Raw genomic sequence first — 16,452 nt, 5'->3', positions numbered from 1 at the left:
GCTTACTAAACAAACATGGTTGACACTTTTAGCAGCGAGATTGAGATTAATTGGAAAATAATATTTAAACCGTGCTACCCCTTGAAGAATGGTAGTTAGGATAGAAATAAAAGTGAGAGTACTAAATAAGCCTAGTGTGGCTGTCTTCCTCTGAACAGAATTGAAGCACTGGTATTTTTAAACTGAAAGTCAACAATAACAATTTCTGGACTTGGAAAAGATTCCCATGCATTCTTCGGTCTTTTTCATGAACACACTAACAGCAACACCATGTAATTTGCTGCAGTAGAGTATCCGTCGACGGTGCGGCTGGGAAAAAAATGGGCACGGAACTTTGACGGAACGTGGCTATTACTTAACAATTTAAGACACATTACACTGTTCACTGAATAATGGAATCGTTAAGTTGATGTTAAAAAGTAAAATGCATATCAAAGATTTCTTTAGCTATAATTTCAGCCTCCGAATAAATAATAGTTCAAGGTCGAAGGGTTATAATATGAGACTGTACTGTTTGTTGCAGTCAAAAGTCTTTAATCCGGAATGATCTATAATCCGGACCTCAAAGCTACAAACTTTCTGCGCATGCGTCAACACATGTGCATAATACCTTTACGCATGCGCATAATATGTTTACTCATGTGCATTTAATGTATAACGGACGGTATAAGCTAAGCTAAAATTATCTATTTCAATTAATGTTGCAGATTGCGTTGTTCCTTAATCTTCTTATTGGATCCGGCTTATTATTTTTTGCAGACTATTAGAGCAATTTTATAAAAGTAAGCTTGAACTACTTTCAATTATCTCAAAAAAAATTTCCAATTCTGGAGCTACCAAAGATCTACAAAGCGAAAGCATGTTTCAATGTCTATCAAACAAAAAGTGGAATTGCTGCAAAAAATGGATAAAGGCATATCCTTTGATTCTCTAACCTTTCCGAAATATGTTTATAAATTTCACACTGCTCTGCTGGGGGGTGGGGGAGGGACGACGCGGCACGCGAGGAACTGGAAGTTGATCTGTCAGCACTATCCTTATCTTCAGAACAGATGTTTTTATTTTATTCGGCTTATAATTTTTTACTAAATGTAGTATTTCATCTCGATGTACTCCGTTTTGATATGATTTAAATCAAATTCCTCGTCATTATAAATATCACGAATACACATCAAATAGTTTTCTGATTGCAATTTTCTAATTTCGATTATGCGTAACGTATGCTTTACGCATGCGCGCGTTTAAAGAAATGTTTAATAAAGTAAACAAATAAATATTAAGCTTTTTTGTGAATTTTGATCATAATTGCTCTTTATTTCTTAAATTACGGTTTCATATTTTTAATTTTATAATTTCTGCATGCCACCTTACCAGATTTAAACTGATGATCTATAATCCGGAAAAACCAATAATCCAGAATCGCCGAAGTCCCCACGAATCCAGATTAAAGACTTGTATAATCAATTGAAGAATTTAGATCGTGAGCTGGTAAGTCTACATTAAGGTGTGTTTGTTGGTTGATTTCTTCGCTCTATATAGGAATTCCGTAAAATGATCGGGAATTTTCTTTATTTGCATTTGGAGCATAATTATTGTCTGTGAATGGGTTTAATGATCTTTTTTCATTGATTGAGTAGTAGCAAAATTCTTGATTATCTTGTGATATATAAGAGCTTGTATTCATAACTACTTGTTTTGATGGTCAATTGTGGATTGGAGAGGTGGATGTGTCATTTAAATGTATTTGGCTTGAACCATGTGCTGTGTCAGTAAGATTTAGTTGAATAAATTCAGTTGTATTGATATCTAGGGGACAGTTTTTCAGAAAGTTTACTATTGTTTTGATTTTATTGAATAAAATGCTTTTGGAAAGTGACAATAAACTAATGCTTTAGTTTATTGTCACTTTCCAATGGTTTGTTACATTCTTTATAGGCATCTTGTATTTTAATTGCTCTTTCATTATGCTGATTTAAGGTGAGAAAGGTGTCATTCTGATCAGTGGACATTGAAGACATGGTCGATGGTGAGAGTAAAATTGTAATCTAGCACTTCAAGTTTTGATAGAATAGTTTCTTGAATTGGAATGATTTATAGAGGATCTACTTAATGATCTTGAGATATTTTGTGACATGATATAAAGACGATTGAGAAAAGCTTATGAATTTTGTTACTTGATATAAATAGTTCTAACAGAGTATGTATGTGATATTAAAATTGTAATTAGAAAAATATTGTGTAATCATTTATATAAAGTAGATATTATGAAATAAGTAAATTAATGTAAGATGATAAATTTTTTTTAAACTATATATATACAGGGTGATTATAATTAAAGTTTATGTTTCAAAACGCTATAAAAAAAGAACCACTCATGAAAATGATGCCAAATTTGAAAGGAATGTTATTGAAGAAAGCGGAAAGCGTATGGCAGAAGAAAAAAATTAGTTTCAAAAGTTAGCAACAGATGGCGCTGCAAGCGGAAGAAGACGTAAATTAAAATTTTAGTTAAATTTCAGTGTTATAAAACCGCCAGGTACCAGGCTGTTCCTCATTTCGCGTCTCAGACGTTCGCCATGGGTGTTTCACTGCAGGACCGCGGTCTGCTGGTAAAGCTGTATTACAAGAATGATGATTGTGCAAGAGTAGCTCTGCAAAAATTCAGGACACTGAAGGGTATAAAAGAAGGCGTTGGTCCAATGAGTGTCATAGGTCTAAAGAAAATGATGCAAAAATTCGAAACGACAGGTTTGTTTGATGTGCAATCTGGAAGAGGGAGAAAGCGAGTGCATTCGACGGTAGTTGAAGAAGTGGCCACAGCATTACAGGAAGGGTCGGCCGGTGGTGTGCAACCGTGTAGTGCACGAGGAATTGCCCGAACATTGGACAGGCCTACGAGCACGGTGCTGAAAATTGTACGAAACATCCTGCAATGCTATCCGTACAAAATTGGCCATGTGCAGGAGTTTCTTCCGTCTGACCTGACAGCTAGGGAGACGTTTGCGTTAGAATTCCTGGCTCGCATGGAAGTGGATAATGAATGGCCGTGGAAAATTTTGTGGACAGATGAAGCCCATTTCCATCTGGCAGAATACGTGAATACCCAGAATTGTCGAATATGGGCAACAGAAAATCCACTGGCAACGCACCCCGTACCACTTCATCCTGAAAAGGTCACGGTATGTTGTGGCTTTACGGCATCATTCATCCTACAACCATATTTTTTCGAGCAGACGAGTGCTTCCGGTCCTGTTACCGCAACCGTCACTGGTCAAAGGTATCCATCTCTTTTGCGCAACCACGTGATTCCAGCTCTGCAACGGCGTGGATGTGTGGATGAAATCATTTTTATGCAAGATGGCGCTCCTCCGCACATTGCACATCCCGTGAAGCAGCTGCTGAGGCACCATTTCGGAAATGCTCGAATTATCAGCCGTCATTTCCCTACAGCCTGGCCGTCCCGATCGCCTGATCTTACTCCGTGTGATTTCTGGCTGTAGGGATATCTGAAGGATGTTGTGTTCCATGCTCCAATTGCAAATTTAGCGGAATTAAAGGCACGCATTTCGCAACACTTTCTTAACAACACCCCGGAGACACTGCGATCCGTTGTGGAACATGCTGTTTGTCGCTTTCAACTTGTTGCACACAACGGTGGACACCATATTGAACATGTTTTGCGCCAGTCTCGCTACAGTTCCGAACTTCTTTGATGAATGGTTCTTATGCGGTATGTCGCCGCAAAACTCTTGAAACCGATTCGTCCCTTTCGATGTGATATGTACAGTCATGCAAATAAAATTATTCAACAATTCTAATTTGTCAATGCGTTTTTATGTGTAACTTCCATCTTAGCCGTTGTTTTACGAATCATTTCTCTTTTCTCGTCGTGATTCTGCCGCTTACAGCGCCATCTGTTGCTAACTTTTGAAACTAAATTTTTTCTTCTGCCATACGCTTTCCGCCTTCTTCAATAACATTCCTTTCAAATTTCACATCATTTTCATCAGTGGTTCTTTTTTTATAGCGTTTTGAAACTTAAACTTTAATTATAATTACCCTGTATATACAACTTTAGTTAGTTACTGCTGTTGGCAAAAAGAGATAAAAAAATCTAAATAAAATTAAACATTTAGTATTGTTGATATATGCAGTGTTAAATTATATTATAATGCTTATTTATTTTTGAGCAGGAGCTCAAGTGAAATTTATTATAAAGGCACTGGCATCAGTAGCATTTTAAAAATTTGAAATTGAAAGATAATATTAAAAATTCAAAGAAATTTATTTAGTGAATGAAATAATTAATGATATAAAATAATAGAGAAAAATTTTCTCTACAGGATCATATAAAATAATTCATAATATGGAACATAACTTTTACAAGAATTAAGAAAGATAAAATACAGATATTTACAGTATCATTATATTTCAATTGAAACAATGCAATTCAATGTTATTTGAATAGCTATGAAATTATTTTGAAGTTTTTTTTTTTTAAGAGTTTGTTGAATAACTTTTCAATTTATGAGAATCCTGCGATGAAACTTATATTTTTGGAAAAAGCAAAAATTCCTCTTTAAGATAAATATAAATATTAGTAGTAAAATTTTAAATCCAGCTCATAATATATTTATAAGGACACATACCTATGTTGCTTTCATTATTACAATGTATTGAGCATTGTTTAATGGTCGATTTCTCAAAATTGAAAAATAAAGATGACAATATTTTACAGGTGGTATGAAGCCGAATGGAACCAGTATCAGAGAAGAGCTCTTCCAAAGGGCTTTCAGGGAATGTAAATCTTGGCCAAGAAATGTGTTTTTGTACACAAATTTAAATTTCTTACTATCAGAGCGTTGAAAAATGCATCTTAACACTGTAAGAACAGTAGGTAGATGGCTCAGTAGGTTGTAGGACCACGTTGGACAGCAATACCACAAGCAACACATCTAGGTACAGAGTAAATGAGACTACAGATGGTGTCCTGAGTAATGGCTCTCCGTTAGCTTTCCACCATTTGCCACAGTTCATCTTCTGAATGCAGCAGTGGCAGGGTCTGTAAATGGCATCCAATCACATCCCAAATGTGTTCGATTCGTTAGAGATCAGGAGAAAATGGTGGCCACGGAAGCATCTGTACACATTGCAGAGTACGTTGGCTGATGCGAGCAGTGTGTGATTGGGCGTTATCCTGCTGAAAAAGGGCATTGTGATGGTAGGGGAGTGTCACATCCACAGCACATCATCCATGTATTGTTGGGCCATCATAGTGCCCTGAATTAAAGATAACTTGAAATCATACACAGTTGCATGCTAAACCATGATGCTGAGATTTGCCATATAGGCCAACCTGCCCTTGTCAGTCTGATCACCATGCCTCTCATAAAATTGTCCGTCTGCCATAACTGCCTCAGCTGACGACAGCCTGGCATTCTCTGCTATTACAAATGTGCTCTGAGACCCCCTCCCCCCCAAAAAAAACTACTTTGATTTTCCTAGCAGAAATAATGGCACAGAAATTTAACATTCTGCAGGTTCCTTCCCATATATCTTCTTAATAATATAATCTTCCCTTATATATAACGTGCACTGGAGAGCTGCGTATTTCTCATCATTTGCATAACTCAGTGACATGTGTCTACCGTGAAATTTGCATAATTTTCTGGCCACTTCTTTTTGTTGCCTTTTTAATGTCAGGAGTATATATATATACGTGGTAAATGCTCATAATTATTCTTTATCAATAGTTAAATAATTTTAGTTTTAAATGTTATGTGTGACTCATAATGTTTTGTTTTTAGGTAAATATTTTTTTATTAAAAAAATAAACATGAACTTTTTTATTTGTATTTTTAAAAAAAAATTTAATAGTAACTTATTAAAAAATAATAGTATTTATACTTAATATTTGTGTAAAACTTGTTCAAATAAACCACTTCTATGTGTCCTTTTCGAACATTTGTAATTAAAATAATTTTTTTGTTATAAGAAATAAAGGTATTTTTCCTAAAATAATCTTATAGCATAAAATAATCTTATAGCACCATTTTCCATTTTGTTCACATGCAAATGTTCATTTGATGCGCCTGGCCTGAGGCATGAGATAAATAATATCATCACTTAACGTATACATACCAATTTTTAGTGCTTTTCTAAGTATTGCTGATTAATATTATGGTGTTGTGCTTTTAAGATCCTCGCCAAATGTGTGAAGAGGCTGGCTGTATAAGGTTCTTTATGTTTCCCTCAAGTATGATATAAACACAGAACAGTTTTACTTAAGAGGTTATCACATCTAGCAATGTCCCTGCTAGATGGGACTTTCCTGAGAAACAAGATTCTGGTAGCACTTGTTTAAATGGGGAGATTCCTAAAAAAAAAGAATCCCGCGTAGCTACGGAAACAATGTACTGGCTACGCGGGATTTTTTTACACCTGGCCACAAATATTTAGGCTGGAGCTCTGTACCGCATAGAGATCAACCAATCAAATGACAGGTCTGTTTTTGAAGAATCACGTGATCTGAGTGATAATCGCTTACTGTTTGGTGTTCAAGTCTTTGTAGTAAGTGTCAATGGTAACCTATCTATGTGGGTTTCCTGGAAATGTGCGGGTTCTGAGAAATGTCCCTTTTGACGTCCAGTCCCACGTAGCGGAAATATAATGTGATAGAGGTTTTAGAAAACTATCTACAAAAGCCTATCTGGCCATTGGAAGATAGATAGCCTTAGTATGTTTTATTGTAATGAAATAATCTAATCTAGTCTAAATATTTTTTTAATTCATAAAATGTGTAAGGAATTTATGCCTAAGTAAATTTAAATCATTAAAAAATAATTTGAATTAATATTTTGAAAATAATTTATTTATTTATAAAGGCCTTTAATTTGATTTTTATCTTTCCTAATCTTAATGCATCAAATTACTTGCCTGAATATAAATGAGATTCTTCATGATTTAAAATTGGGTAAAAAAGCAACCTTAAGCTTTTTTGCTAATGTAGATTTTGAATGGTTGGCGAGTTTTATTCAGAATCTGTGCCAACGTAAGGTTACTTTTTGCGTAATTTTTTACATTAACATGTTTCTCTTCCAATTTGAGCTTAATGGTGTGGAGTTTTCTTCAGCTTGTATTGAAGCTAATTGCAGTTACCACTAAACTTGTTTTAATTTTATTAATGTTGTATCCTTTTTAAGAATCTTACTTATTAGTATCTATATTACAGAACTATATCAGTTATTCAAATATAAGTAAAAAATTGTTTATTAAGATATAAGTAGTCCAGGTTATTAAATGAGCATCATAATGTATATTCAGATGTGTTAAAAAAACTTTTAATTATTCACTTTTACTATAAGACAGAAAATTCATTTTTATGTCATTTATTTCTATCTAAATATTTCTATGCTGAACTTTTATGTTTAAGTTGTTAATCATAATTTTTTACTTTCATTTTATATCTTTTCCCCCTTCTTTCTCATTAATTTATTAAATTTTATGCATTCAGTCACAATTACCATTTGTCAATTAAACACATTTATGCGTGGTACAGAAAAATGAGAATACTGAATATCACTTTTCTGTTTGTAATAATAAGCAGTATCAACACATGTTAAACTGTTAAATAACCATTTGATCTGATATTGGGTAAATCAGAATTTTATTCTTAGAAGGTTTATATGTTTATAATATAAACTTTAATACTAATATTCCATTTCAGATGGATATGGAATCAATAAAATATCATTTCAGTGAAATATTTTTGAAGAAGATCTTTACTTTGTATAAAAATTATGAATGGTCCCTCACATTTTCTGGTAAGTAAAAGTACAATTTTATTGAGCATTTATGTATGTGTAATGATTTAGGTATTAAAGACAGATGTTGATTGCATAAAGACTTAGTTTCAGTAAACAGAATATTTGCAGGATGGTCAATTGTAATATTTCTATTTATTCTTGTTGACATTTTTTTCACCCAATCCAGGTAAAGTGGCACGATAAGTGCCTGTTCTAGAATTTTTACACTTTTTAACATGAAGAAAGGCAGTGACTAGCTAGCATGGGAAGTAGACAGTGAGTGTGGCATACCTAAGGTGAAAGTTTGGTAAAGATTGATTTTCATTTCGTTTTGATTGATTATCTGAATTTTAGTGTGCAACATTATCTGCGTTAGTAGCATTATTCAAAAATCATATGACACGGACTAGTTCTGAAAGGATGCAGTTTAGAGAAATTTATTATAAGCAGATACTGTTTGTAGTACAGAAAGGTGAAATCCCCAAATTAAAGCAGAGAGTTAAGAGATGACTGCAGATTATTAAAGTTAGTATTTTGATTTACATATTTTTTATCTTGCATGTTCCTCTCCTTCAAAGAGAAAAAGGCTTAATGACTGAAAACCTTCTTAGAGAAAAGGCATTAAAAACAGTAAACATTTTTTAAAATATTAAGGTATGACAAATGCAAATCATGAAATTTTGAAATAAATAATTTTAAAATAATGTAGGAAATAAATTTTGAACATATGCAGGTTTTAGTCCTATTGAAATTTCAGTTTTCAGTTCAGTTTGAACAGGTTCTTGTTTTTGTATAGTCTAAATGATACTCATGATTCTTCAGGGAATGTTTATCAAAAATTTTCCCAGATTACCAGATATTAGACAGTTTTACGTGCCTGTCATGGATCTTAAATTATAATAAATAACAAAAATTAAAAATATTATCATCTTCATGTTGATAACTTATCTTAAACAATACTGTAATGGAATTATAGTTTCATCCTTATTAGTTTTTCATTTTCAAGTTCCTAATTTTATATAAACTGATGGCTCCACAATTCTCTAAAGACGAACCTTTTGATCTAAAATAGAGCATTTCCACATTATCTGTCTAATGTGTCATTTCATCAGTGATAAAGGAGATGCTCAAGCAGTTCTTCAAGTTGTAAAGGCTTCTGTTCGTTGTATAAGGTAACTGGTCTTTTGAGAACCATATTTAAACACTCTTAAAAAAAAAAAAAAAAAAAAAAAAAAAAAAAAAAAAAAAGATAATGATTCTGTTAAGAAATATTACATTCATCTTAAAAATGATAGATAGCCTTCAATTTTTCGTCTATGAGAAGGTAAAAGGAACAATTCATTTTCAAATTAAAAAGGTAAAAAATATGCACCTCTGTGATTTTGAATCAATAGTTCATCAGCATACTTTATTCTTTGCATAACCATTACATAATTTTAACATTTAATTAATTCAGAATCACAACCTTTATCTTCCCAAGCAGCTAAGTTTTATCCCCAAAAGGTGAAGACAAAGAGGTGTTTTCTTAATTATTATTCCAAAAAGATCCTTCTCAATTTGTACCTTCACGTTTTTCTTCCAATATATATACTACTTCCATTGCCTTTTCATATTTCAAGATAGATGCTTGTGTTCTGAAAAATATGAAGACTAATATTTTTATTGTGTGTGCATGAGCGAGTGAGTGAGTGGTCAGTTTGCTTGGTTGGTTGGCTGTTCGAGGATTAATATTTTCTGTATTGTATGTAAAATTTTTCTACCACTTTAATGTTCAAAATTATTTCATTGTTAGTTATATTTAATACATAGTTCATTGTCAAAATAAGCCCACCGGCAGCCGAGCAGTACAGTTGCTGAACACTGGTAGTTCGGTCCGAGGTTCGAATACCATGAACGAGCTGGCTGTATGGCCGTTTTCATGGTTTTTTTCCATGTGTAACGTGTATATGAGCTAGTTTCCCCTAGAATGTCCTCCATGAAAGCACCCCCTTCCCTTAGGCAGATAGCCGTCGAGGCTTTTTTTTAATATTATAAAATTTTAATTTCATCCTTTCATTTCATAAAAATATCATTAATAATTGATAGTTTCTGTATGCTGATGATATATAACATTTTAGCTGCCCTAATTATTGAATAAATTACTTAATTTATAGCTTTGAAAAACTTTTAGCCTATACTGTTTGCAAAATATAAAATAAGTCCACTAAATTTAAATTCATTAAAAGGAATCAGATCTGTTTAAAATGCCTGAATTATAACATCATCATTTTTTTAAATAATTTTTGTTTGGGGGTTTAGTACAACAAAATCAAATCTTAAAAATTTTAACAAAAGGATTTGATGTAAAATCCATGGCACTCATATCAATTTTTTGGAACTTCTCTAATACACGGCATTGGATGGCAACAAATTTTTCACCAAACGTTTTTTGGTGAGAAACTCCATGGCACCATATTACTATCTAAATTTTTTGTGTACATTTCAAACTTTAAGCCTAATTTGTCTGCAAAAATGTGATTTTGGCACATGCAAAAAACCACGTTTTTAACACACAATTTATGCCAAAAATCTGAAGCAAAAACGTAAAGTTTCTAACCAAAAATATTTAAAAAAGAATCCATGTATACAGCGATCTGTTTTAACTTAAAAAAAACATCAGCGAATTGCACAATCTAGCCATCGTGCACAAATCAACAAAATAAACTAAAAAAACAAAAGTAATGACAGAAATTCATAGCAAAAAAACAATGACCATAACAGTCTACAAAATAAGAACAACAATAAAATAAAATGCACTTTCCATTGTGAATTCTTCTTCAAACAGCAGAAATATCAATTTCAAACATCAGCAAAACTCATCTATATCCACCACTTTAACCTTCCACCCTATCTTCTGAGAGACAGAGCATACCAGTCCAGCATATATTCATGAATAAAATCCACAAAACAAACCCGTGAACAAAAGACTCGTTTACAACTTCAACATCGTACCTTTTAATGCTAAATTTCCCTTGCACACAATCCAAAATATGCGACTGAAATTTTGCCACCACATCTTTCATTGCAACATAAACCATTTCAAAATGCTCACCAAATCAACCAATCACTGCAGCAAAATAAAGTTTCAATGTCAAAAGGGTTGTTATAAGAACAAAATCGCGCCCAAAACCATCGCAGAACACACAATCACACCAAAAACCAGCACAGAACGCATATCGCCACATTTGGCGACACCATACATCTGAGGACATACATAAGAGTAGAACGTTTTTTTTTTTTTTTTTTACTATAGAGAAATGTATTTTAATTGGCATAAATGTAATTTTGAGTTTTTTTCATGCAAGTCACTGGCAGTAGATGAATATATCATGTTGAAAGCACATTTACAAAAATGTGCTTTCAACTGCCTATATCGGGTCGGCAACCTTTTGAGTCGGAAGAGTCAAAAATTACAATTTACAAATTTAAGTTTTTAAAGAGCCACAATTTTTTTTATTGCCAACAATAAATAGTACTCACATAAATAAAGTTTTTTGATTAAAAAAAAACTAATCTAATTCAGAAGTCAAACAACAAAAATCAGCGTTATATTTTCAAAATTTTCACAGGACTAGTTTTGATGGTTTTATCTCTCTTCTCTGAATTAGTATTTATTCACGTGTTATTGTGTCTTAAAAACTTATCTATTTATTCATAAGAAAAAACATCTATTTATTCATAAAACGTATCTATTTATTCATATTTTAATAGTGTTTTCACAACAAATTAGATAATATATATAGGGCATTATTAGATAATTACTTATTATTTAAGTAAACATTTACTTACAACACTAACTTGTACTTCAATAACAAACAATTGAGCAAACAAATTCAATGGGAGCGATGGCTTTGCATGGTTATTCAAGTAGAAAATTTAAATTTTACTAAACAATGTAACTTGTACTTAAAATAAAAAAACCAATAACATACATTTGAGCAAACAAATTCAATGGGAATGTTGGCTTTGCATGGTTTTAGAAAGTTTGAATAAATTTGACTCACAACTTCTTGTTTTAAGTTTCAAACACGACTCTAAATTTTTATTTGTTAGTTGGCTTCTTACTGTACTTTTAATTATATTCATGCAAGATAATGCTTGCTTACAGGAATATGTCGATCCGAAGATAGTCAGCACTCCATATGCCAACTTCTTCACCTCACTGTAGCAATCTGGAAGACTATTCCATGCATCGAATATAAGTGCCTCAACTTGCGGCATTTCTTTTAAAGCTGTCCACTTTTGTTGCGTTACGTACATATATTTCTGGACCTCCAACTCTTCCAACTTGCTTTTCATCTCTGTAAATTTTCCACTCCACAAAGCTGTACTTTTTAAATCGATCAATTGCATTTCTAGAGATCCAATATCAATTCTAAATGGCTCAATGTGGATTTTGTTACTATTTGTGTTGAGAGGATTTACTATGAATGCTAGAGTGGTTTTGTTAGTTTTGAATTGCTCAAATCTGTCAGCAAATTCATCTTTAATTTTTTTTTTATAACTGTGCTAAAGTAATTCGTGTCAACAATTGCACTGGTTTTATTGCGATATTGCTTTAGAAATTGAAAATGAAGTAATTTACCGCTCTGAATATCTTCTGCAAAAAGAATTTTTCTTCAAAACAAACAATTTTTCTACCAAAACATAGGCTGGGTTTCCCTTTCCTTGCAGTTTTAGATTCAGCTCATTTAATTTCGCTGTGACATCCACCATAAAGTAAAATTTTTGCAATCATTTATCGTTCTGTAATTCAAGGTGATTAATGCCTTTTTCATTTAGGAATGTATTTATTTCATTCAGGCGCAAAGCAGAACGTTTCAACACCTTTCCTTTGGAAAGTCATTGCACTTTATTGTGAAGAAGGAGGTCGGAATACTGAGTCTCCATTTCGTTTAAGAATTCTTTAAACTGACGATGGTAGAGTGCTGTTGACAAGATGCTGTTAACAATCTTGATTACCAAATTTATGATCTCAACTATTTCTGCCGGAAATGTTTGGCCACAAAGCGCTTATTGGTGTATTATGCTGGGAAACGTAAGAATTTCGTCGTTTATTTTGGTCTGAAGAATCTTTGTTGCCCCTTTATTTTTTTCTGTCATACTTCTGGCTCCCTGAGTTGCTATTGAAACGATTTGATTTAAATTGATCTTATTGTCTTCAAGGCATTTTTGCACGGCATTCGCTATATCTTCCCCTCTAGTTTGTCCCGAGAGCGGTAGCAATCCTATAAGTTCTTTTGGGTCTTGGGAAGGCATATACCTGACAAAAAGGGTAACTTGTGCCGTGTCGCAAGACTCATCTATAGCAAGTGATAAGGCAGAAGAAAGTTGAATAGCTTCCACCTGCAAATATGTTACATTTGAAGACATTTTAGCTGCTCTATCCTGTACTGTTTTAGTGGATAGTGGCAAATCTTTGATTTTTTTCAAGATTTCTGGTTTGTTTTTAAAATCACAAAACAGTTCTTCAGATGCACATATGAAGCAATATTTGACATACTCACCATCTGTGAATGGTTTGCTTTTTTTTTTTTTTTTTTTTTTTTTTGCAATTTCTAATGATACCGCGAAGCTTGCCAGCTTAACATTACTTGTGGATTGCGTCCAGTTACTTAACATGGAACTTGAATGCTGTTTTTGTTTTTAAAGCTTGTCGATAGCTTTTTTTTTTCGTTCTTCGCCGGCTGGATATTTACTAGCAAACTGAGTATGTTTTTTAGTGAAGTGTCTCCCTAAATTTGATTTCTTATTGTGTGTGAGTTTTTCATGGCAAATGAGACAAGTTGGAAGGCCATCTGAGTTGCATATGAAAGCGAATGACTGGGTCCAATCCCGATTGAATTCTCAATGCTCTTCTTCAGTTCTTCTTATTTTTTATTTTTTATTTTTTTTGATAAAATAAATTATAGTTGCATATGGAACTAAAGAGCTGCATGTGGCTCGCGAGCCGCAGGTTGCCGACCCCTCCCCTATATGATATATTCATCTACTAATTCAGACGTCAAACAACAAAAATCAGCGTTATATTTACAAAATTTTCACAGGACTAGTTTCGATGGTTTTACCGAACCACCATCTTCAGCTGCAAAACCGCAAATGAACAAGATAGGAAATAATGATTAGATAAGATAAGAAAGCCTGGACAAGAATAAGCAAGTTGCGCCATCTGTTGGCGAAACCAGAACTAAAACATAATTTCTCTAAAAGCCGAAGGCAAATTTGGATTGGAATTAAGATCGTTAACTAGAACAGAAAGATTTTTATGAATGTGAAATGCCTCTAGAAAATCCAGTTCTCCAATGGAAGATGTTTTTTGAATAATTTTGGCAGCAGAAAAATTGAAAGTGTGATTTTCGGACCAACAATGTTGAGCAATAGAAGACTTCTGTGTTTCCTTTTTTCTAACATATGCCTTATGTTCTCTGACGCAAAATTTTAAGGCTCTCTTAGTTTGGCCAATGTAAATTAAACCACACTGGCAAGGACTCCTATAAATACCCCATGAATTCATATCCGGAATGGGGTCCTTGAGTATAGAAGTCAGAATTTTATTGATGGGAGTATAAACAACCCGAAAGTTAAATATCTGCAAAATATGTGCAACTTTATAGCTAATTGATGGAAAGAAGGGAATGACAACAGAATTTTTATAATCTCTTAAAATAAGAGTGTGGCTTTTAGTGTGTTGAGATGAGAATTTTTTAACTGCTTGATTAATAATATTGGGTGAAAAACCCCTGTCAAAAGCTATTGATTTTAAATAATTTAGTTCTTCATCAAGGGCTAGTTTGGAGGAGCAAACTTGAAGAGCACGGAAAACATAGGAATAAAATGAAGCTAACTTTTGTTTAGTCTGATGACATGATTTAAAGTGTGGTGGAAGGCAAACCGATGAAGGTTTACGGTAAACTGTAGTACTGAAGTTGGATGTGTTACGTGTGACCAGAATGTCGAGAAACGGAAGAGAATTGCAAGTCTCAAGTTCAAAAGTGAACTGAATAGCAGGATCATAGAATAGAATAGAATTCATTGTTGAAAGAACTTTATTTAAATCATCTTTATTACCTTCAAACAGGGTAAAAGTATCGTCTACATAGCGGAACCATGCCGGGAAGTTTAAAGTTTCAAACAATTTTGATTCATAATAATGCATGTAGATATCAGCCAGGATGGGACTGAGCGGGCTTCCCATGGCTAATCCCTCAGTTTGCTTGTAATATTTATTTTGGAAAACAAAATGTGTTTGATTCAAACAGAGTTGAGTAAGAGAAATTAGCTCATCAATTTCGATGCAAGAGAAATGAAATTCGCGAAGTCTGGTTTCTAGACATCTTAATGCGCCCTCCACTGGGACATTGGTGAATAATGATTTTACATCAAAAGAAACCATGAGTAAATTACTAGGAGAAATGTTTTTAACCTTTTTTACAAACTCTATTGAATTTTTTATGGTGTAAATGTTATTGTCTAATAGAGTGGAAAGTCTAGAAACTAAATATTTAGCTAATGGATACGAGGCAGTACCTAAATTTGATACAATAGCGCGGAAAGGAATACCACTTTTATGAATTTTGGGAAGAGCATATAATCTGGCACAATTCGCAACAGATGGGATAAGGCAATGTTTTAAGTTGCTTGAAATGATTTGCGAAGATTTGATCGCAGTTTTTATTTTGGACAAGTCCGAAGGTGAAGGATCTTTAGGGATCGGATTATATGGTCCTTCGTTTAAGAGTTTAGTGACACCATCGATGTAAGTGTTCTTATCCATGATGACTATCTGGCCACCTTTGTCGGCCTTTGAAATGATAATATCCAGGTTAGAATGAATTTCGCGCATTGTAGCTCTTTCTCTTGCAGTCAGATTTGGTTTCAAAGGTTTATTATTGAATTTCACATTATGAGCGATAAGATGCCTAATCATTTCTTTCTGTGAATCTGAAACTTTACTGAACTTGAAAGCTTTTTCGATAGGAGCCAAAATCTTTGGAATCGAGGGTTTACAGGTTTGTGAGAAGTTAAAATTATATTTTAGAATTCTCTCTTGTTCTTCTGAAAGACTAACATTAGAAATATTAACTGTTGGCTTGATGTTTACAATGGGAAGATTTTTTGAACTACTTGAACTGGAAGACTGTAAAAGAAGTTTTTCGAATTTAACTGCAAGGGTGTTTTTATGACGGTTAACTGCATTCTCCGTTCTAGACCAAGACTTTTGTTCAAGGGCCATGAATTTTGGATATGATTTAGCGAGTTCCAGATGAAGCTTATAGAGTTCATGTTCAATTTTGGACAATTGTTGATGTGTATCCCTTATCATGGACCGAAGTAAGGCAAGCTTGCAAAACAGAATTCTTGAAACGCGACTCAAAGGTTTTTGATTAGATTTGATTTGAATAAAATTGGGGATCAATTTTTTACATTTACATTTAAGTAAAAAGTCAAGGTGATTCAGGAATTTTTGCCGTTTCAGGCGTAATTTAGTGAAACGATTAACGGATGAAGGCATGATAAACAATGCAGAAAATCAAACTAAATTAACTGATAAAGTACACACAAAACAGCAGAAAAATCCCTCACTGAAATGAATAGAAAACAAAACGTT

At 33.3% G+C, this 16,452-nt stretch overlaps 1 protein-coding gene across 3 annotated transcripts in view; it reads left to right on the top strand.

The window, feature by feature from the left end:
* The window catches only part of LOC118192113 (very long chain fatty acid elongase 4-like), an 88,067-nt gene that overhangs the window by 18,362 nt on the left and 53,253 nt on the right, over positions 1-16,452 (top strand). For all 3 annotated transcript variants that reach the window (XM_085825293.1, XM_085825290.1, XM_085825291.1), the window contains exon 3: positions 7,727-7,823. In XM_085825293.1, coding sequence (XP_085681419.1) covers positions 7,727-7,823 — 97 coding nt within the window. The remainder of the gene's footprint in view (positions 1-7,726; positions 7,824-16,452) is intronic.

This window comes from Stegodyphus dumicola, chromosome 10 (genome assembly GCF_044657685.1).
Source record: "Stegodyphus dumicola isolate Sdum_Otavi_A_Nest chromosome 10, ASM4465768v1".
NCBI lineage: Eukaryota > Metazoa > Arthropoda > Arachnida > Araneae > Eresidae > Stegodyphus > Stegodyphus dumicola.
The sequence above is the reverse complement of the archived record's forward strand: the minus strand, read 5'-3'. Positions and strand labels throughout refer to the sequence as shown.